The sequence below is a fragment of the Telmatherina bonti genome (assembly GCF_933228915.1).
Source record: "Telmatherina bonti genome assembly, chromosome: 9".
In the NCBI taxonomy this organism is placed as follows: domain Eukaryota; kingdom Metazoa; phylum Chordata; class Actinopteri; order Atheriniformes; family Telmatherinidae; genus Telmatherina; species Telmatherina bonti.
This window is the reverse complement of record NC_136627.1, coordinates 33,491,139-33,514,795: the sequence shown is the minus strand read 5'-3', so window position 1 is coordinate 33,514,795 and position 23,657 is coordinate 33,491,139. Positions and strand designations below refer to the sequence as shown.

General features: G+C 39.6%; 1 protein-coding gene across 1 annotated transcript in view; it reads right to left on the bottom strand.

The window, feature by feature from the left end:
• The window catches only part of map4k1 (mitogen-activated protein kinase kinase kinase kinase 1), a gene marked incomplete at its 5' end in the record, with an annotated part of 41,156 nt that continues 17,499 nt past the window's right edge, over positions 1-23,657 (bottom strand). Inside the window, 30 exons of the mRNA XM_079246072.1 lie at positions 1-122; positions 842-968; positions 1,181-1,273; positions 1,423-1,491; positions 1,574-1,751; positions 4,090-4,193; positions 4,351-4,409; positions 4,526-4,628; positions 5,877-5,937; positions 6,187-6,426; positions 6,539-6,580; positions 7,538-7,635; positions 7,831-7,984; positions 8,225-8,270; positions 8,352-8,372; positions 8,500-8,544; positions 8,619-8,665; positions 10,240-10,292; positions 11,153-11,234; positions 11,705-11,821; positions 12,370-12,451; positions 12,779-12,841; positions 14,323-14,454; positions 16,382-16,454; positions 16,725-16,767; positions 17,173-17,220; positions 17,305-17,360; positions 20,853-20,917; positions 21,000-21,090; positions 22,453-22,510. Coding sequence (XP_079102198.1) covers positions 26-122; positions 842-968; positions 1,181-1,273; positions 1,423-1,491; positions 1,574-1,751; positions 4,090-4,193; positions 4,351-4,409; positions 4,526-4,628; positions 5,877-5,937; positions 6,187-6,426; positions 6,539-6,580; positions 7,538-7,635; positions 7,831-7,984; positions 8,225-8,270; positions 8,352-8,372; positions 8,500-8,544; positions 8,619-8,665; positions 10,240-10,292; positions 11,153-11,234; positions 11,705-11,821; positions 12,370-12,451; positions 12,779-12,841; positions 14,323-14,454; positions 16,382-16,454; positions 16,725-16,767; positions 17,173-17,220; positions 17,305-17,360; positions 20,853-20,917; positions 21,000-21,090; positions 22,453-22,510 — 2,547 coding nt within the window. The 3' untranslated portion in view covers positions 1-25. The remainder of the gene's footprint in view (positions 123-841; positions 969-1,180; positions 1,274-1,422; positions 1,492-1,573; positions 1,752-4,089; positions 4,194-4,350; positions 4,410-4,525; positions 4,629-5,876; positions 5,938-6,186; positions 6,427-6,538; positions 6,581-7,537; positions 7,636-7,830; positions 7,985-8,224; positions 8,271-8,351; positions 8,373-8,499; positions 8,545-8,618; positions 8,666-10,239; positions 10,293-11,152; positions 11,235-11,704; positions 11,822-12,369; positions 12,452-12,778; positions 12,842-14,322; positions 14,455-16,381; positions 16,455-16,724; positions 16,768-17,172; positions 17,221-17,304; positions 17,361-20,852; positions 20,918-20,999; positions 21,091-22,452; positions 22,511-23,657) is intronic.

The following is a 23,657-nucleotide window of genomic DNA, read 5'->3' as shown; positions in this document are numbered from 1 at the left end:
TGTCCAGTGTCAGTACACAGGACAGTCAGGGGAGCAGGACATACTTCTCAGCTATTTCCAGGAGATACAGGCTGGACAGACTCGACTGGTCCTCAGTCTGGCGAGTTTCCAAGACGACCACCCTGCAAAGAGAAGGCCACGTGTAAGGATACTTTAACTTTCAGGAAACATGACTGGTTTTTGTTTGTGTTTAAAGGTTTCAGCATTTGGATGGATCAATATAAAATATGTACCTCCAAAGGTCAAATTCTGAAGAGTTTTCTGGCTGAAAATGAAGAAAAATGGCCAAACTAAAACTACCATCTCCTTTATGTTTTCTAGGGGTGGGAAAATCGAATAGAAAAATCAGAAATCAGGATTTTTTTCTTCACAATTTTAACTTGGAAATTTTTTATTTATTTATTTTTTTGTTAAAAAAAAATCTTTTTTTTTTTTTCAAATAAAATTAATGTACTATAAAATTTTTGTTATTTTTACTGTTTTTATTGATTTTTTCCCTTGTCTTCTTGGGCATTATAGCAGCAAGATGATGGTTTGGATACTGTGTTGTTTTTTCCTCACTGAATGAAGAAAAATGACAAGCAAAAAAAAAAAAGCTTTATACATTTTTTTGTTTTTAATCTACAAAAATCAGCAATATTGCCAAATTGTGAGAATCGTAGTTTAAATTGAATCGGCACCCAAAAAAAATCGAAATCGAATCGGGACAAAAGCATATCGTCTCAGCCCTGATGTTTCCTCTGAGTGACAGAAAGTAAAGATGAAGAAGGCGAACAGACTGAACATGAACACAAAATGTTACCTCACCAAGCCGCAACGCGAGTCGATCAAAGTGACGTACCTGTCTGATTTCACTATTCTGTAGATCTTCTTCGGGTCAGTTGTTTCCTCCAGAACTTCTGTCAAACCCTTTCCTCTCCTCTGCCAGCCGTGACGCCAAACTGCCAACACTGTGTCCTCAAAATACACTGAACAGACAAAGGAAATCAATAATGAGCTTTTTTCCCAAAGGATTTTTAGCTCCAGTGGGTTTAATTATGTAATGAAGAGGCAGGCGGGTGCGTAGACAAAGCGGAGAACATGCAACAAAGGGCAACAGGTTGTTTTATGGACGAGTGTGTATCAGGATGAATAGAAATAACTTCTGTTTGCATCTGTTGTGTAGAAGCTGTTTTTTCACCTATAGATTCAACTTCTTGAGAGAAGGTGGTCTCATAAGGAAGATGCCAGTTGCTCTTCAGCTCTCCATCCAGACCAACTATAAGTACTGACTCTGTGGAAGAGAGAGATCGGGTGTCACAATGACATCTGCAACATCAGCAACAAACACACCGGCAGGCTGAAAGAGACACTGTTTACTGGGCTGCACACTCACATATTGGTTCCTCTGTTTAGATTGATAAAGACTCTAGCAGGACTTACTCTCTATGAGCACAAGCAGCAAGTTTTTCTCCAGTGGGCATACCTGGACTACATCAGGACATGTTTTCTCTGAAAACACACACAGAAACACTGTTGGTGTGAAATCCAGACCACTTCCTGGGTCTTCTTGAACAACCCTACGTCAGCATACCCAGACCAGTGTTGGTGAACCAGGACGTGTTGGAGTTGAGGTTGATGTATTCTACTGTGACCGGCTTATTGGGGTTGGAGCTCCGAGACACACCGATGCACACCAGAGGGTACTCCTGCTGGGGCACCTCCACCATCTCAAACACACGCAGAGGGTTGGGCAGGGGGAAGTCAAAGTTCTGCAAAAACGATGGAGAAAAGACTCATGTCCAGGTTTTGTGATGGTGATGACATCATAAGTGAAACAAGCAGGTAATACCATGACTGAACATGTCCATAAGGAAGTTTAAGATGTCGCAATTAAAGGTTCACAAGCCTTTGCCATCTTGGCAGGGGCATGTGTGTCGTTTCGCCAGAAAAATTCATATATGGGCAAAGAGGTGGAGCTGAGAGGGGAGCTGTAAGCGTCATGGCGGATGATTGACATCAAGCGAACGCCGAGCTTTCTGTAGCTAAGAGCTAATCTGGAGATAACAGGAGCTAACCAGCTAACGGAGGTAAGCGAGCTAAAGCTAAGTCACGTTGTTAACCGACTAAAAACCGCGGTTGTTCTACGTTCTTCTGACTTGAAGCGGGAGATCGGGTACCTGTCAATCAAAAGGACACGCCCGTAAATATGCCGAACTTTGAGATTAAATTACTTATACCGTCATGACAACTGTGGGGCGAGTTAGAAAAAAATTCACTCCCCCCACAGTTGTCATGAAGGTAAACCTGACCTAACCGAAAATGGATTTTTAAACCGGCTGTAAACATGTTTATTTCTGCTGTAAACATGTTTATTTCTGCTGTAAACATGTTTATTTCTGCTGTGAAGTTGGTCTTTTTAACATGGGAGTCTATGGGGATTCGCTCTGTTTTGCAGCCCCTAGTGGATGAAGGAGGAACTGCAGTTTTATGCACTTCCTCATAGGCTTCACTTTTAACTGCCGGAGGTCGCTGGTAGGTTTTACCCCAAATTCAGCCTTGGTCCTTAATTTCAGCCGTTCCAGAAACGGCTCTAGTGATCTATACTGAGAACAGGCTGATTCTTTGTGTTTACAGTAGGAGTGTTTCTCCCTGGGAAAAAACATTTAGGGCTTACCGTTCAAACTACACTGTTCTCCTTGCTCATGGTTCAAAACTGTGCAGTATCAGGTATAGCTTCTTTATTTGTAGAGGTTCTCAATCACGCTCCATCACGTTCCATAACGGATTGTGTCTGAACTAAACATCAGCGTTGCTGCTTGTGTTGCTTTGTTTTTTTCCATGATAGTTGCAGAGGAGGCAGAGGAAGAGCTACTCAGCAGTTTGCCAACCTTTTCATGTCATCTTTGGTTATGAAAAAAATAAAAAAAATAAATGAAACCACCAAGGGGTCATTGTGGCGGACAGCTCGCTAGTCTGTAAAGCATGATTAAAAAGTTTCAGAAAAAGGAAGAAATGCTTCCAAACACCCCCCCCCCCCCCCCCCCCCCCCCCCCCCCCCCCCACTTCTGCATCTCAAAGTCCAGATAAATGATGAGTAACTGGTTAAATAACGTGACAATTAAATGAAACATTTGCTATTATATAATAATGTATGACTCAGGATGGACTTCCAGTGACATTATGCGTTCAACAAATGTTTCATTATGCAGATATAAACTTTACTTTAAGTACTGCTAAGGCAGCAGTTCTCATCATTTTTGACCCACAAACCCTAAAATCACAAACGTTGGTGCTCATAAAACCAGCTTCTCTCCTACGTAATGCCAAATTCACATTTTGATGTCATGTTTTTCTTCCCTGATCTGCTGGCACTCTTCAGTGGAAACTCTATCCACCTGTGTCTTCCTAATTGCCTCTGCTGTTCTCATGAGTTTCATTCAGTTCACCTGGTTTTCATGTCTCACAGCCAACTTAAACTCCCTCCAATCTCTTCCCCTCTCCCAGATTATCAGCAGATTCATGTCTAGTTGTTTTCCAGCAGTCTACGGATTGTCTCCAGTTGCCGACCTACTGCTTCCCGTCCCAGGATTACCCACCTTGCCTTTCCCACGACGGACACCTCTAGTTTCTTGGATTTTCTAAACACAGACCCTTGCTTTGTCTTTGGATCCCTAAGCCTTGTCTTTCGTCCTGGATAAGTACTTTGCCATAATCTTTACCTCCTGCCTCCATCCTGACCCTGTCTCTGGAGCCTGGACTCTAACAGCTGCTCATTCACCTGGATTGATCCTCTGCTCAGTTTCATCTCACATTCCTTATTCACAAATAAACTGGTTGTTGTTTACAGCTCCTTGTGTGTGGCTGAACTAACACAGTAATTCATTACACACGAGTAATAACTGTGGCGTTTACACATTAGAGCTTTAAAAAATTGATGTGCCAACTGCACATATGAATGAATCTCTTTTAACATGCTTATTTTCACGTGAAAAAGTCCTAGTTGATTTGATAAATTCAGGCTACCTTTTTCACGACGTTTTATTTGGACTGTAAAGACTGAAGGTAAGAAACTGTTTTAAAATGTATTTATGTTTTAGATCCACAAACCTTGATGAGCATGAACTTGTGCATGGGCTCATACCACTGCAGCAGAACCACGCTGGACTCCAGAGCACAGCAGAGGAACACACAACCTCGCTGCAGGTTCTCTACTGCAGTAAGATAAAAGACAGAAAGCTGCGTTGGTTGGATGTTTCACAGAGACTAAAACTGCTTTTAAGTTTTCAGTGGAAAGAAAAGGAAAAGATTTAACGCGTTCAAACTTCATCTCAGAATATTTCTGCCATGAATCGAGTTTTCTGGTCTCACCGACGGAGCAGGTCTTGCAGCCTTTGGTATCGGGTATTTTAATGGTCACTGCACATTTCCTGAACACAAAACAAACACAGCCAGACACAGTTTAACTTGTATTTGTGGAGTCTTTTATGTTTTAATCCAAACAAGGGCTCAAAATAAAACCCGAAAAAGGAGGAGCCTGCGTTACCTTGGTAACAGTCTGTGTGTTGGCAAGGGAACCATCCTCTGATCCTTCCGAGCCTGTTCGTACAACTCCTTCAGTAAGTGTGAGTGAAGCTGTGATGATTTACCTGTAAACACAACCAGAAGCAGTTTAATAAAACAAAACGCCTGTTTGGAGCATCACATGAAACACATTCAGCTTTTAGTTATTTAATGTTTTTATTTCAGCGTGTTTACTGTTAAAACATGTCTGTTGCTCTGTCTTCGCTGTGTTTCTAATAATTTTAGAGTTATTTTATCCCAGTTTTTTAAAATCTCTATTACATTTATTTTAATCTATTTAACTTATGATCTGGAATTACTGTAAACTTGCTGATTCTGGGATGGTTTGCAGTCTCCAAACTACCAGATTTAGCATAATTCACAATATCACAATGCAGGAAGTATTAAAACATATTAATCAGAGCTTTATTATAACTAGTTATTGGACATTATGTAAGTTTATTCCATTTGACTGAAGGTAAGACAACAAAAAAATATAAATACCATCCATCCTGATGCCATTTTTATGATTGCATGTCATCAGGAGCTGCGTTTCCATTACATTTTTGTGCAAAATAAAAGTGATATTTTTAAATTTTGACAATCAACTATTGTAATTTGCGGTTGTTTCCATTTAACAGTGTTTAGTGCATAAACCTCAAGTCTCGTGAAATCTCGTTCTTCTCACAATGTTTTACATGAATAGCATCTTATGCAAAGTAACCAGATTATTTTGTGGTTTTCTTCTTGCTGTGGGGAATTTGCTACGGTTTTTTGAAGCTTTTCTCCTTCCTTTTCTGTTCTAAAACTCTGAAATTCGCTGTCGTTTGTTCCACACCGCGCCGTCTATATCTGAAATGAAATGGTCACGACCCCCCATGTCACGTCCAGGGACTTGCAAATACAAAAAAGTGTTTCCATATCACTTTTGCAATATGTTTCTGTACCAAAACGTCTGAAAAACCACGTCATGAGAGCGTAAAGAGATTTTAGCGATAATTGAGACTTTTTTCCCCCGAAAATTTGGTGTTTCTATTAGCATTTTTTTTTTTTTTTGATATATAGTTTATGCAAATTCTAGTCGTAAGGGAAATGCACCTTGGGTTTACGATGAGTCCATGTTGGAAAAACTAAATTAAATGTAAACAATTATCTAAAAGAAAAAAATTAACTGAAGTCAAAGAAGAAAGTAAAATTAAATATGGTAAAGCTGGAAAAGACACATTTCTTATCATTCCAGTTAAGATTTACAAAATTTAAGGAAAAATGATGAAATAAAATAAGTCTAAATAATTAAGCAGTGAATGGTAGCTCCTATCAAACATTTTACTTACCCGATACAGACATAAGGACGTTATTGATGGTGTAGACCCAGGTACACTTTCCAGGATACAACTAGAAGACAAACACACATCCGGTCACTTCTTCATAACTCTTTCAGAAGCAATCGAATCGCTCCTTCAGCTCTTTGTTTCTTCTGTTTTAGGCTTAAAAGAAAAAAAAGACTAAATCTGATTATAGGCCAGTAAAACTGATTTACTCCAGCGTTACCGTGACGGACTGTTCCAGTTCTACAGATAAGTTTTAAGCTTCATTGCTGTCACCAAACTAGAAGTTCTGCAGTAAATCTGATGAAGATCCTACCAGCTCCATTGTGGCTTCAGAGCCATTGAGGTTCAGGGTGTAGATGCCCTCCTCTGCCCCCAGGATTAGATGCTGCTCTGAGGAAGGGAAAGGAAACACAACGTGGTCAGACTCTAGTTTGATGCAATAAGAAACAGCTGATTCTTCCAGCATGATGCAACCTTTGGAGGTGGGGTTTTCCCAGTTTGTGGAGCAGTTCACTTTGAGGGGGCAGCCATGGAAGACCTTCTTAAAGTAGATCTGGATGAGGGGGGTATCAAATATTACCGTTACCGTTCAGTGATCATTTAAGCCACTAAGAAAAAAGTCTAAGAGCTCAAAGAACTTAAACACAAGCGGAGAAGAAGCTTACTGGAGGTTTCTTCGAAACAGGACTGGGACACTCTGCAGGTTCCTGGAGAGGACAAAACGCCATGATGACAAAGAAGGAGAAGATAACAGGAAAATAAACTAAATAAATAAAATAAAATAAAGTAAATAACCAGTTTAAAGTCCTTTTACAAAGACAGTTTCTCACAATCTAACGTTCTGTGTGGAACGAGGATTCTTGTTAGTTGACTGTAAACTGCAGGTTGCAGCCAGTCTGAGGATCTTCGTCGGTACTGGATGAGTTGTCATTATGACAGCAATAAACAAGCACAATGAGTCAAGTTTTCTCTCTTTCACTGCAGGAATAACAGCAGAAACGAGGTCTTATGTACATGTGCAGCTCCATGCTGCTGTCAGAGCAGGAGGTGGTCACCTCGCTGCATGACCAGACTGAAGATGCTGCTGATTGATCTGGTCCTGATTTACTGTCAGATATTAATGTCTGCTAATGAATGTGGATGAAAACATTAAAAAAAGCTTAAATTAATTTAACATGTTGTAGACTCTGAGTTAGAGAACAGCTGCAGCTGCTAGTTAAAGTATCTAAAATAACATTTAACTTTGGGTCTGTTTAGTTTTGGCCATGGATGTTTTCTATTTTATTTTTACTGTTTTAATGTTAAATACATTTTTCCAGACATTAATAGAGTCTGAGTTTACAATAATAAACACTTTTACTATTATCACACCTTAAAATATATTTAAATAAAAACAAATATTGCTTTTTGGGGTAAATTTTGTTATGCGATTAATGAAGATTATTTAATAACTAGTGTAAAAACGGTCTAAATTGAAGCATGTTGGTTTGACACCAAGAATAACTGTGTTCCAACGGCTAATGACCAGCCATCCAACGCATGTTCACCTGATCTCAAACACATTTCAGTGCTTTTAGGTGACATTTCGTCTGCAGACGGCCTTTTTAAAACTACAAAAATAAAAATACAAATAAAAGCAAACACTAAATTTATGTCTTATGTACCCTGGATGGGGGTTGCCGTCTGCGGAAGCCTTTAGGGGGGAGCTCAGGAGGGAGGTCCGCTGGGCTCTCACTCCTCTGGACTGGTAGAGACGCAGGGTCTGCATCACAGACACACACAGACCAGAAAACACTGATTTCTTCGCTCTGAATCAACTTGTAAAACACACAAAAGTCCACTGATATCCTGTTATAACGTTTCCTTCAGAACTGTGCGCTGAACAGTCTGCTCGACAAATGTTTCAGAGAGCTGAAAACAAATCTTTTACCTCCGGTACTGAAGTGTGACGGCTCACCTGAGTGGCGCGAGGCTCGTGGGAGGAGTTTGGGTTGGACATGCGTCCCGCTGGAGGTCCTGATGAGAGGCGTGGGGGCGTGCAGAGAGTTGAGTTTTCTTGTTCGTTCATCTTCTCCTGCCATGCTTTCCTCTGAGCTGGTCCGAGCTTTGGGCTACACACACAGAAACACACAAAAAAAAACCAAAAATGTGCTTTTAGACATAACAGCCAAACAGTCTGATGTCATTATAACTTGTTATTGCATCATGTAGTTTTTACAATTTGAGCTTTTACAAGAAAATGATCAAGTCTAATTTAAAATGATAAAGATTTTAGTGTGAATTATAAAGTCATGTCACCATAATAAATACAAGCACAACATGCTAACTTATTCCGTTTGCTCGATAGTCACCTTCGGGGGAAGAGGAGGTGGCGTTTCATCATCTGGTAACATACAACTGTTGACATAGAAAGAGTTGTTGTGTTCGGTGTTACCGTCAGAAATAAACAGTACAGGTGTGAGTAGATGTTCCACTTACCTGGATTTCTGCATCGTCGGGCTGAGGAGGACGACAAAGAGAAAAAGCTTCGGTTAAATCCACAGAAATGACAGAAAACAACTAAACATGAAGAATGAACGAAAAGAAAAGTCTGGATTTTTAAACAACTGATATCAGTTTTCCTTACATGTCCACATCGTCGTAGTCGTCATCTGAGTCTGAGTCCTGGTCCCTGAGAAAAGGAGCAGTTTTCATGTTTAAGCAGTGTTTTTCAGCGTGTGTGTGATTTATCTGGGATGCAGTTACCTCGCTGGACTGTTGCTACTGCCCGTTGATCCTGTTGATGGTCTTAACTGTAAAACAACGAGGCAACAGTCAGCTGAAGAAATGAAGAGAGATCCGTCTCTAACTTATGTCAACAGGCTCCAACAAACTGCGACTAAAGTCGTTGAAGAAGATGAGCTGAATATAAAGTAGGATATAAAATTGTGGAAGAAATACTGGCATCTACTTTTTAAAACCAGAGGATTTCAGCTCATAAAATTCAACTCCAATTATTCTTTTTTACTGAGATTTACAGGACACGGCTGGACTTGTGGAAAACCCTGCAAAGCATCCTGGGATTTATACATGAGGGATTTTGGTATAAACTCGGGCTCATAGCTGAGCTGTCTGGTACTTTCAGATTATAGCTCTAACTTTTCTAGAGAAGCTCATAATTTCATAAACAGCAGTTGCTTGATAAATTAGTCCTTATTAAGTACAGGAAGTCGAGCACAAGGTCTTACGTTACCACTATCAGTATATTTAATTAAATCTACACATAGCACAGCATTAAGTTGCTTAAGAATCAGTACTGAGATCTTTTATTAAAAATTAAAACAAATACCAGTTCAAGCCAAAATTCTTAAAAGCTCTGAAACCCTAAAAAGTAAAGAAGCCAGACTGTGTGACACTGATGGCTGCTCAGTTCTCTCCGTGCACAGCAGCAGAAACCAGCATGTGCAGCACCGTCTGGTGGAGCTACTGGTCGGAATAACGGCCGAAAGGTGTGAGCTGTCACTCCTAGTGCACACAACGTTTGCTAAATCAACAATCAGTCTTTGATTTTGCTTTTTCAAACAAAAATAACACAGTTAACCAAAAACTGAGTGTTCAGTCAGAGGTTACTTCAGCTCTGCTGCAACCATTAATAATCTCCAAATCCAGTTCTTGAAGGCCGGTATCCTGCTGGTTCTGGATACTTCCTGACTGCAACACCTGATTTAAATAAAATGGATCTCCACAGCTTGTTGTCAAGCTCTGTACAAGTTTATTAATGTTTCATTTATTTGAGTTGCTGCAGGGAAACATCCAACATCTGCAGGATTTTGGCTCTAAAGAGTCAGATTTGGAGATACCTGCTGCAGGAGATCAATAATTGTACATAATAATTAAAATAAAATGGAAATAATAGTTAATCTCCACCTAAATGAATTAACTTTCGGTTTTATAAAATGGTTGGTCTATTCCATCAAGTGTGACTTGTTTGCACTCCGTTGAGCTTTTTATGCACAAAACTCAGACAACTTTATTTGCTGTTAAGAGTTCAGAGATCAACATCTTTCTACATTTACCACCATATGAAACCAGTGGGGTTGTTTGTCTGATGGTTTTGTTACCTGTAGGATCAGCTGTATATTTCTACATTTTTATACTTTCTATATAATCGGTTCAGTTTCTGTTATGTACCAGTATGCCATTAACACGAGCATTGTAGCCTCAGTGTTGTCCACTTACAATTTTCACACATGGACACTACTCACAGAAATAATCCCAGGTATGTATTTTATATACATTAAATGTATCAGATATGCATTTAAGATGAATTAGTTTTGTGTGGAAGTATGCAGCATATATGAAAAGCAGAAACCAGTCTTAAATTTACCGTAACATTTGGGGATCCGGTCTTCATAGGTCTCTGAGTGTAGATCTGTTCAACTGAGCAGTCACAAACAAAAACATATTTACATGAATATTTCAGTATAAATTATTAACAATAACCAGAGAAACACAAATAAGTCGTGCCAGGAGTTGTTTGTTTAAGGAGCCGCAGCCTTGAGAGCAGGATGCTTGAAGATCTGCAGCATCTCTAGCAGATTAGAGTCTGAGTGAAGCTGGTTAGATAGATCTATGTTCAAATATGATCACAACACAGACTAACGTGTTATTAAACATGTAGACAAACATGACTGGTTGAAAAGATCATCATGTAAATAAACTCTGCTCTGAGACATGGAGGCTGCTGCTTGGGCGTTAATCTGGGCTGTATCTAGTAAAACCAAATGAATGCATAGAAACGTCCACTGACTCGTTACTCAGTTCTGTGGGTTGTGTGCAGTGTTAACCTCTGCAGTGCTGGTTTAACTGGTGCGTTGCCAGATTCACACCGTCTTGTCATTAGTCATCCACAGCTGAAGTAGATGGACTATATTCTGTAAAATCAGAATCAGGTAGCGAGGCATTCCAACGCACTGTCGTAGGCGTATGTATGGCTTTCAGCGTTGGTCTTGCTTGTTTTGTTCACAGTTGCAACGCGTCATGGGTTTCTGTGTCATAATCTAACTTCACACTTCAGTAAAACAAGGATTCTTCTTTTCACCACGTTTTAAACCATAATTATCTCATGCATGAAGCTTCTTTCATCTGTTTTACTGACTTTAATTCAAGTGTTATAAAGTGGTGTGTTGAAGTGAAGGGCAAAGAACTATTAGAACACCCTCCTCTCTCTCTACAGACATGAAGTGACCACACAGTAAAAAACTTGACTCGTTTACATGTGTGGGAGTCGGTTTTCTTACAGCTTAAGTCAGAGTTGGTCCTCTCCGCCCGGTTGTGTTTGTTGATCGATTGGATCCTCTTTAAAGATCCAGGAAGTGCAACCTTAAATCAGAAACAGGTCTGGAATTACCTGCCTGATAATGAGACTTAATCATCTTCATGGCAGCAAATACCTTTCATGAAAATAAATGTTTGTGATCAACCGTTTCTGACTAGTTTTGTGTCATGACAGCAGAATTTGCCTCGTTATTACCGTCTCTGGATGAGGGATTAATAAGGGATTTCCTTTGTATTGACCAGTTTATAAAAATGTACTGAAGAAACCAGAACATACAGACTTTTACATTCATGCAGGAACTGTGAGGCTGAAATATGGAATCAGTGCTGTTGTAGATCCTTGTTTCTCTGACAGCACACTGTCTGTAATATTTTCAGCCAAGTTATCTAAACTCTGAAGAAATGTTTGTTATTTAGTGCCGTGTTCCAGCAGAGGGCGAGCTGGAAATGTTAAAAGCTTGTTGACTCTATGTCTCATCGATTTATCATTAAACTGCAGGTACTGTGAGCCTCACATCCATCTCGTCATCTTCTATCGCCGCGCAGGTCTTCAGTTTCTCAGGATTTCTAAACTTCTCCAGCAGGTCCAGAGTCAGTTCCTGGTTCAGGCAGTCCTGGGTCAGAAACATGTGCTGCAGGGAGGAGAGGGGGCGAGCAGAAGTCAGATCAACAACAACCGGGCGAACAGACGCTTCTGGTTTTAACAGTGAACTGACGTCTGGTTTAACAGGAACACTGTGATTCACTATGAATCATGTTTCTGGTTGCCATCTTGTTCTCTAACAACACGCAAAGGAAACATCTGGCTCTTTAGTTCTCACATGATCTTCAGCGTTAACCAGCTTGTCTCGTACTGTTATAAAAAGAGGCTTTTCATGACTTATTATCTTAAAATGGCTTCCTGTTGGGCCATAAATGATTATATATAATTGTGAGGTTTAACCACATATTAGTGGGATGGATAGTAATGAAAATCATAAAAACAAGCACAGAGTTGAAAGAAAAAGGAAACTGCAGATTAAAACTGTACACATTGCCATTTAAAACTGCGTTTAAATGACAATACATAAAAAATATTTATTTAATATGTAAAAAAAAGTCAGTTTTAGTCTGTGGGTCTGATACAGACGTGATGCTATAGAAACCTGAGCTGAAGTTAATGTGAATAAGCAGATCTTACCGAGAGCATCTTGGAGGCGCTGGGTCTCTTCTTCGGGTTCCTCACCAACATGGCCTTCACAAAATTGTAAAACGTTGACGTCCTGCAATTTGAAGCATATTGACAGCATTTATCAGCATCCTAGATCAGAAGACATCTGAGTGCATGTTAAATGTTGAGAAATACAATGTTCAAACAAATGCAGTTAAAGATTATATTTAGATATAATTTATAAGCAAGAACTATGAAATTCTAGGAGCTGAATGACAATGGGCTCTAAAAATTAACCTGTTATGTTCATGAATTCCACATGTTTCAATCTTATCTGAAAACATGTGAACAAATCTGCTCTTTAAGTCAGAAAACAGGGCAGAAAGAAGCACCTGCTCATTTAACACATAAAACATACCCAAAGTGTTTATTTACGTACCATTTAGCCTTGTCTCTCAGCTTGGGAGGCTGGTAGCCGCTCTTGGACATGAGAAACAAGACTCTGCAGAAAAAACAGGCAGTAAAATCAGCTGATATGTCACACGCGCTCGGTCATCGCCTCTCCTGTAATCTGCATGTTTCATGGCGTGTATGGTGGACGTGGGCGGTTCTGTGCATCAATCTGGACATGTGGGCAGTGGAAACATTTAATGTTTTCCACAAATGTCAGCGTGCACTGGAGGGAGTGTGTGTTCATGCATGTAGGCGTGTGTCCACATACACGCAAACCTTCAAGGTGAGCTTCGCTGTTTGTCGTCTGGTGACATTTTCAGAAAGCTCCACGATGCATTTTATCGTGTGACTGATGAAATAAAAACAAATCAGGCTGAACATTTCATCAGCCTCATAAAGAACTATCGCTTAAGTTCAGTCCTGAAAGCACCTCTAACGCCGTACTCCGTGGTTCATCTGTCTTTTATTTCCAGGACAACACACGAGTTGGACCAGATGAACAAGACTATGACTAATCTCCAACATCAATAACTTCCTTTACACTTTACCCTGCAAGTTGCTGCTGCAGAGATGCATTCATTCCCTTTCACCTGGCAGCACTCAGACCGACCAAAATAAATGAACAGACCAGCATTATGAAGCAGTTTTCAAAGCTCAGTGGAAAATGTTACCAGTTCTACCCCTTAATGACTTTATATTAAGCATAAAAACTTCATGCAAGGCAGCCTGATTTGATGGCAGATGCTGTCATCAAGGTGAAGTAAAACCTTCATCACAACCTTTTCCAAAAGTCCTGCAACAATAAACCAAAGTTTCATTCATTATTTATTTAAGTAAAAAAAAAAGTGACTTCTGTCATGGAATTTATCTGATGAGAAATAAATCTCGAGACCAGCCGTGCTCTGTCCAGTTTATTGACAAGGCCCAGTTGTTGTGAGCAGGAGGTCTCGAGCGCTCTGCCCCTGCTCAGGGTGTTACAGCGATCTTTAGGCACACACAGATAACCTTTTGCCAGGCAGCACTAGTCAAAACAACTCCCAGCTTGAAGATAACAACCGTCAAAGCTGAAACAGGCCTTGAACAGAACATTTAGTTTTATGCATGAACCTACTAAAGCAAGCTTTCTGAACTACTCTAAACTATGCAGAATATATATTTTGTACTACATAAAGAAGCTTAATAAAGGAGTAACATATTAAAACTACAATAATAACATAAATGCGGATGATAAATGTTGATGGAGTTATTGATCAGCTGGAGAAGTGATGCAGAAAATGAAAAAGAGAAAGATGGTCTTGTCCAGCTCACATGTAGTCCTCACACCAGGAGTTCATTTAGAAACTAAACTTCCTGTTTTTAATGTCAGCACACACACACAAACACACATTTATATATATATATATATCTTATGCCACTGTACACTATTTCAGTGTGGCTGCATCATCAGTGACATTTTAGTGTGTGTGTGTGTGTGTGTGTGTGTGTGTGTGTGTGTGTGGAGGTGGGGGGGATGTGTCTTTCTGTATTTACCGCAGAGGGTGGACATCAAACATGGGAGGCTGCAGCTCAGCCAGTTCTATGGCTGTGATGCCGACAGACCAGATGTCACAAAGTTCATTGTAGCCACCTTTGATCTCCACGGCTGCCACCTCTGGTGCCATCCTGAGGGGGGAACGAAATGCACTTCAAACCTGACAACTTTAGTTGCAACACTAAGTTGGTTAAAATAATGACCTGTAAACAGAAGGCGTGAAAATACGGCCAACAGTGCAGCAGTGAACCTCAGGTCTTCATTCAAATCCAAAGCTATCAATCATGTGCAGATGATACATTAATAAGAAGATTAGAAAAGTAGGAGTCTGGACATTATTTAGTGTACATTAAAATAAAAAAAAGGAACGTACTGTGTAAATATACATATACTGAGTCGGCTTCTAATGAGACCTGGAATGACAGTCCAGCTAAAAGAAGAGAACGTGCCGCCTTTACGACGTTTCACACTCATCTCATCGATGGCGTCAGAGAAATCAGATCCATCATCAATAATTTTACACCAAAATTTGACACAATTTGATACACAAATTTCTTTGTGTTTTTGCTTTATTGCACTGATGTTTCTTGCTTGTGTAGTGAGGGATTTGTTACCTTGTGGCCTGCTATGGACTACATATGTCAAGCAGCCTTTCAGACTAATTCTAGCATATTTACACTGAGAGGTTTTAAAATAAGGAAAGTGCTTATTGATTAGTTAAAATCTAAAAATGATGTAAATACCTTGCTATCATTTTAGAAACAATCTGGTTTGGTTGTTAAATAAGTTGTTAGAAAAACAGGAAAATAATAACATTTAATTGAACAAATGTAGATTTAAGTGACATTTGAAGTTGCCAAAACTTAAAATGCCATATTCTAAGTAAAAACCTTCATTTGTTTAGTTAACAGTTAGGATTAGTTAGGGTCTCCTCAGTTGGTGCAATATTTCAGAACGATTTGCCCTCCAGGGATATGTGGACAGACAGATGGAGGCTCCGTCTCCACCTGCTGAGCCACCTCATAGGGACGGCCGTGGCTTTTACCTCTCTTTGCATGTAAACACCCACATACTCAACTGCTGCATGCTTGCATCTCCTCTCATTTACTGTTTCTGCTTGCCGGTCTCCCGTCGCACTTCATATCAGGGCTGGGCGATACTACAAACTTTGGTACAGATACCATCGCAACTATTTCTGTTACCAAAGTTTTTGATTAAAATTTAACAGTAATTTAACTTTTTTAAAGTAACTATTGAATATTATTATAATACAACATTTACAAAGATTTTTGTCAAATAAAAAGTTGTTTTTCTTTTCTTTTTTTTTTTAGCAATTTGTGCGAGACTTCAGAAATGTAAACTTAAATTTTTGTTTGTGAACAACGTAACAGAATAACTCTATTCTCTTTATTATTATTATTCATTATTATTATCTTTTATCACAGAAGGTTTTTAAGAAGCACGAAGGCCAGAGTCCAAACTAACTTAGCAATAGCTAAACCTACTATTCTGTGGCTCTTAATAACATTATTTGTTACATTTTTTTTAACCCCAAAGTCCTCTGCAAAAAAAAAAATTCAATCCCATCTCGTTGGTATCGATCGATACCGATGCTAGCTGTGGTATCAATCGTGTCAATGTTTGGATTGATCTGCCAGCCATACTTTACATTCATCCCCTGTGATATAACTGGATTTAAATGGCTGTTAGCTGTAGCCGCCTTTTCTTTATCCACTCATTATTGTTTTGCAGCGCACACTGTTTTTGTTGAGATTTTTCTTTCTTCTTTGGGGGTGTCAGACTCCTTCCATCCACTCTTCATGTTCTTATTGTAAATGTTGAGATATGTGAATTTTTAGTTTAAGCATTTTAACCTTTTTTTTTTTTGCTTAAAATTATGAATTTTTTAAACTTTATGAAGGGTCATTTATTTAATTTTGTCTAGAAAATTTGCCATTTAGCTGTGCAATTTGTACATTTCTGTAGATGTGCAAGGTCATAAGAAAGCATAATGTAAATAAAATAAAATCTGTATTAAATCTTTATTTTTTATCTTACCAATACGGCGTCCCAATGAAGGACATCCTCCGGGCCAGAGTGGCTGTGATCTGAGCTGAAATCCCAAAATCCGCTGCAAAACAGGACAAAATATGAAGTAACAAAGCTCATCTATATTTTTTTTCCTGATTCATTTCGATCTGCTGCTCATTTGCAAGAGAACAACTGCATTTCGTGCTTCAACAGTATGAGAAAAAACGTGAACAGACGCTCGTTTTTTCAGTACAAATCAGCTGCACCTTTGCAAGAAAGGAGGCATATTGTTGCCTGAGCTGCACCTTTGTAGTGAGTGACTCATTTTAACCACACCGGTACAGTGCAGACACTACAAACATCCACCTACCCAGCTTGACTTCACCCTGATCATTGAGGAGGATGTTGGCACCCTGGAAGGAATGCAGATAAAACATCAGCACAGATTCAACACAGAAACTTTTTACTGTACACAAGTCTCTTCTTTACCCACTCCTTGATCTTTAAATGAGCCCACATACACTTGTAATAAAAAGCATCAAACTCTCAACAAACTGAAAAATAATCCAATGGATTTACGCTCATGTGTGCTTCAGCGAACCAGATAACAGAACATGTGAGACATCTACCTCTGGAAAAGTCCATCAAGATGAAATTTGTTAAAAACAAACAACCAGCATTTTGTTTTTGTTGTTCTTGTTAATCTGCTGCTGCAGTAAACAAGTTTTCCGAACAGTATCTTCTGCTCGACCACATATAAATGCAACACTTAGGTAAATAATGAACAAACATCCCACATCATCGTGTGACCTGCTGACCTTAATGTCTCTGTGGATTTTCTTCTGTGCGTGCAGGTAGTCTAAACCCTGTTGACACAAACACACACATCACTGAATGCAGTCAACACACTGGAAATACTGTAAGTTTAATGAGAAATGGGATGTGATTACCTGCAGCATCTCTCTGCAGATGTAGGCTATCTGCGACTCAGACAGAGGACCCGTCACTGTAAGACAGAACTCCGGTAAATATGTGAATAATAACTAAACAGAGAAGCAGCATGCTGTGAAATGATGGTTTAAACACAGGTTTTCTTGTCAGACATGAAACTTTCAACACGTCAACAGAGCGATGAGCAACATGCTTTAGTTTGATCCAGTGACTGAACTTTATGTAACGTCTTTATGGTTAACCGACTTTTATTTTCATTTATAGCTTATTGTGTTTGTTGTCTTAAAATCTTTTTAGGACATTAAAAATGTCTTAAAATGCGGTTCTAGTTGTGGATCAGAGCCAGAACCAGGAGAACCAGCACAATGGCCGGTTTTGGCTGCAGCACCACAAACACAGTGTTGGTAGTGTTTCAGGACAAAATCCACATCAGGCTTTTTGATTCGAAACCTCCTCCGTTTGCTCGGAAACGGAAATGTGTCTGCGGAAATGTCTGCGGAAATGTGAATGCACCAAACAAATTCTGATTTGGACCAAACGCAGGTCTCGGTCCGTTTCTAGCGGACCAAATACAGGAAGCGGACTACAACAAAAAAGTCACGTCCTGCATTTAGCAAAGCTTTGCATTGTGGATAAATATTTATATACAGTCTATGGTAAATACACAGCCATCGTCTTCTTCCTCGTCTGTTTAAACTGTTTAAACTCCATTGCTGCAGAGTATTTCTGCAGTATACTTGCATAAGACACAATAAAAACCCGAAACAGTCATAGTTTCGTCTCCATGTTTGGAGATATACTATTCTAATGGTTTCTATGTATTATTCTAATGAAATGCCATGTTTAAAATCCATCACCTTAAGCGAGCAGCAGTGGAGAACAAATTGTTCACTATCTTGGAGAGAACATGGATGGAATAATAACAACATCGCAGACTAAATGTCGGGATATAAAGTGCTGGAGACGATGTGGGGCCAATAAAGCTTACACTACCGTGTTCTGGAGTTGTCCCTTCATTCGTTCCCATTTGCAGGAGCTCAAAAGGTCGATGGAAAAAATATCCCACTTACTTGTCGTACTATATTTGGTTACTTTGAGAAGAAGGTTGACGAGACCTGGAGACAATTACATCTTCAGGATATCGTTGCTAGCAAGCAAAAAAATGATTACCAGAAAATGTTTATTGCCAGATTTTATTTGAAGTGTATGTGATCAAAATTAAATACTCTAGTTTATAGCTACGGAAGTTTAGTTATTCATTTATTTGTATGTGTCTTGTTTGTTTATTTAAACTTTTTTTCTCTTTCTTTGTTGAGAAATTGGCAAAAATGTATATTAAATTGATGTGGAATTGTTCAATAAAAATAAATAAATAATAAAAAAATAAATAAAATCCATCACCTGTTTAGCATTGAGTTGGTTTCATTCTAAGCAGCATTAAAATGAGCTTCAGCAGGGATGTAAATATAAAGCAGCAAATACACGTAAATATAAACGTGAGCTCAGTGTTTGTCTCATTTTTCTGCTGTTTATCTACGATAAAATAACAAACTTTATTTATATAGCGCTTATCATTAACACAAGGTCACAAAGTGCTTCACAACAATAAAAACATAGAAAACCTGCAACGTTTGGAAAAAAACCCCAAAACAACAGTACACATACACAGCATTGTCACCGAATCTTTTTGGAGCTAAAATTCTTGCCAAAACAATTATATTTTCAAGAGGTTTTTAAAAGCATCTAATGAATCCAGACAGCGCAGATCCTGCGAAAGCTCATTCCAGAGACGGGGAGCAACAGCTTTAAACGGTCTCCCCGGGGTTGTGGGACCATCAACAGGTGCTTCCCGGTTGACCTTAGACTTCGAGCCGGACTGTAGGGCCTAACTAAGTCCTCAATGTAACTAGAGCCCTGTCATGTCTTTTTATCCCTCGTCACCTCCGTGGTTGCTGCCTAAAGCACCATATAGAGCGATATTCATAAACACCAAGTGAGGATGAATTTTTATCAGTTCTGGATAAGGTCTATTTTTTCTGCCTCTTGTCTGAAATGACATTAAATAAATGAAGTGTATCTTAACAACAACCAGGACTGTAGATATAATCTTGGCCTCAAAAGAAAGATGAGAGAGAAATTACTACAGAAATGTCAGAATCACAATATTTGTTACTGTGTCACTAAATCAAAAGTTACCTCCTCCTAAAACTACATTACTTTCAGTGAAAACCAGAAAACATCCAGTAAATTTACCCAAGAATGAGTAAAGTCTGATGAGAAACTTCGTAGGGTAGAAGCTAAAAAGAGAACCTGAGCTGATGAGGATGATGATGATGATGGACATTATCAATGGTCAGGAGAGTCCAGTGATAAACCCAACATCCAGAAGAAGTGAGGACTAAGATAGTTTATATCAGGAAGAGGGAATACTTCACGACAAAACCTCATTGGAAAACTACCTGGACCTTCATCATTCATTTCATGGTCAGGTGTAGCCATTATAGTTTTTATTTTAGAGCAGTTTAAACAGGATGATGCTAAATGGGAACTCTGGGCGGCCCGATGATGCTAAATGGGAACTCTGGGCGGCCCGATGATGCTAAATGGGAACTCTGGGCGGCCCGATGATGCTAAATGGGAACTCTGGGCGGCCCGATGATGCTAAATGGGAACCCTGGGCGGCCCGATGATGCTAAATGGGAACTCTGGGCGGCCCGATGATGCTAAATGGGAACCCTGGGCGGCCCGATGATGCTAAATGGGAACCCTGGGCGGCCCGATGATGCTAAATGGGAACTCTGGGCGGCCCGATGATGCTAAATGGGAACCCTGAGCGGCCCGATGATGCTAAATGGGAACCCTGGGCGGCCCGATGATGCTAAATGGGAACTCTGGGCGGCCCGATGATGCTAAATGGGAACTCTGGGCGGCCCGATGATGCTAAATGGGAACTCTGGGCGGCCCGATGATGCTAAATGGGAACTCTGGGCGGCCCGATGATGCTAAATGGGAACTCTGGGCGGCCCGATGATGCTAAATGGGAACTCTGGGCGGCCCGATGATGCTAAATGGGAACTCTGGGCGGCCTGATGATGCTAAATGGGAACTCTGGGCGGACTGCCTGCAAACCTTCTGTTTTGTAAATGGCTAAACCGGCACGGGAACGGCTTGGCATGATAAGCAGCAACCGAAGCTCCATTTCTCTACGACACTGATGCAGAGAATAGTTTATCTGAGCCGAAAATCCTCATGGTGTTAGTAAAACTCTGTTCAATATACCTAAAACCTCTAATAGATTTCATTTGTAATGTTGTTCGGATTGATGTGACCAATTTAGAATTCGCAATCAAGTATCCTCCATTTAACCTCTTTGCTAAACATGTTTCTCTTCAAGTGGTCTGGCTTCATAATAAAATCTATTTGTAAATACACATATATAAATAAATGCAAAGAAAACAAGAAAAACAAAGTTTTGCATCAGATAAAGAAAATTGTGTCTGAATGATGAACTTTTCCTAACGGCAGACTCGAAGCAGGGGTCACTCACCGTGGTAGATATCCTGAAGGGACCCTCCCCCACAAAACTCCATACAGATCCACAGCTTATTCACTCTGCAGGGACAACCGAACCTCTTCATTAATCCACTGAGTTTGGGATGAATAAGAAAGATAAATACAAGTGGACATATCCTACCGTATGTAGCTGCCGTGATATGCTACTATGTTGGGATGTTTGCAGCTCTTCACAATGATGATTTCCTGCTGGATGATGGAGAAATCATCCTCTGTTGGGCCGAACACAGAAAGAGAAACTACTAGCATCATGTTACATATTGGTGTATACACAGTTGTACTGAAGGCATCTAGTATTTAGTCTGAATGTCTCTTCTAAGTAGCGAGTCACTCTACTTAGTGGTCAAACTATCAGCTGTTGTTCTGATGATGAAGCAGGTAGATTTCCTCCAAACAAATTAAATTATGGGTCCCATATTACATGTTTTCCAACAAATTCATATCAGTGTCAAAGGTCCAAAAGTGTTTTCAAATTTCATTCATACATTTGTTTTCTGTACTGCTGATTTTAATCCAGGTTTGCAGCAAAGCTGGAGCCTTTCCCAGCAAGGCCTAACATGGAGACAAACAACCCCACTCACATTCACTTTTATGGAGAAGAGTCAATTAGCCAAAAATACATGTCTCTGGGAGGAAGCAGGAGTAACCAGAGAAAACCCTCACTTACAGGAGGACATGCAAACGCCACACAGAAAGGCCCCTGTTTGAACCTCCCTGAGGCTTGAAACAGCAACCTTCTAGTGCTAACTACCCCACTCACAATATTACCCCACTCACAATATTTCGCTTCTACAGACATGTACAATGAGTGTTTTTTATATAAAAAAAACCCTAATTTTCTTTCCTCATCTATTCTATATAAATATTAATAGAATATATTCCTACAGTATAGATATGTGGTTGTGAAAGGTAAAGTGCTGATGGATGTTACTGGTTTGCATCTCTCTCAGTCCTGCTGTGTGGTGGTGACATCTGCGGTCGAGCCATGCTAATTACTGCGGTCATTTAGTGTTGGTATCTACAGACTTATCTGCTGTAAGTTAGTGATAAGTTACTGGATGGATATCTAGTTCTGTGTTTATTGTAGTCCTCAGACTACTGAAGGGCTAAACGTCATGACTGCTGGCTGATGGAAAAGATTTCAGGTCTACATTTTATCAACCTGTTTAAACTAAATACTTGTGGTGTAAAATCGGCATTAAGGCAGCCCCTTTCAGCCTGCTAAGTTTTGTTATTAGACAGAACTGCAGTCCTTTGGACTATAACCATTTCTCATTTCATGACATGATGACTAGTAATTGTATGGCATTAACACAAGTTCAAAATGTTTCATCAGGTTAAACTGCAACGATCCAGTCAGTGCATTCAGTCGAAGGGCCAGTCCCTTTGACTTAACGGCCAAAGGAATGAGAGCAACGTCCTCCTCGTCGCATTTTAGCATCTAAAGTTTCAAGATGTGATTAAAAAAAACAGTAAATTAAAGGCAAAAATGTAACAAAGTGAAAATTGATACAGATCTAAAGACGATCAGTCGTCATTGATCATGTCGGTAAAAAGTAGATGAAAAATGTCACCTGGTTCCATCTTGATGACTTTGATAGCTGCCAACTCTCCACTCTGTTTGTTACGTGCCTGCAGAGACAAAGACAGAAAAGGGGGATTGTTTTTTCCACACTTTAGACGGGACTTATTCAGCAGCCAGTTTGCACATGTGGCACGCTCGTGTGTCACTGGAATGTCATTTTGCATGTTAGCTGTCTGGATCACGGATGTGCAAACGGCCCATCAGATCACACTGTGGCATTTTATCTACAAAAATACATGTGCAAAAAGCAAGCTCACAGACACAAGCATTTATGGTGAGTACTCGTGCACACAGGCAGGCACACATGCACATAGTGACCTTTACAAGTGTGATAGTGAGGGAGGTGTTACTTCTGCTAACCTGCTCATGTGTTGAAAGCAGAAACCAGTTCAGTTTCTATTAGAAAAATATTTTCTACTTAAACTTTTAACCTTAAAGTACAACTAGTTTGCAGGTAACCAAGGCGGCATTTAAGCTGTCTGTGAATGCACCACCTGGTCACCTGTGTTCTTGCACAAACTCATCATGTTGCTCACAAAAAATGCTGCACAGAAGCCGTGCACAACTTTGACCAACTTGGATTATGACGTTTTTACAGCCTGGAGTGGAACCAACAGAGGAAGTCAGGTGCTCCTGTGAGCTGCTGTCACCCTTCAGCAAAGCCTCACACCTCATAATCCTGATCTTCATATCTACCAAGAAAGCCTGGTGGAAAAAAAAAATACTTATCTTACATCTAAACAGTTGAGTTGCTCATCAGTTTGTTCTGTCCAAGATGCAAAATATTCTAAATTTTAACTGCATTCAAGCAAAAAACAGCACAAGGAAGTCGTCTAAAAACTGTTGTTAAGAGATGGTTTCAACTATCTGTGTGCATTTCACATTTTGCATAATAAAGATCATCATATAGTTATGGCTGCAGTCAATACTTATGAATGTGGTTACAAAGCAATCTAAATTTATGATTTGTGTCAAAGTTTTAGTGCCGTCGAAAGCAAACAAAGATAAAAAGCTGTTCATAATCAGGCGCTGAATTGTTCAATGGATAAAATATTTGGTTCATGGTTAAAGGTGGTGTTGCATTAGATAACTTATAGCATAAATATAACTCGTTTATGCATAAATGAACATTTTTTTCTAGTTTTTTTTTAAGTGTATTACAAAAACTGAGTTATCTAATACTACACCACCATT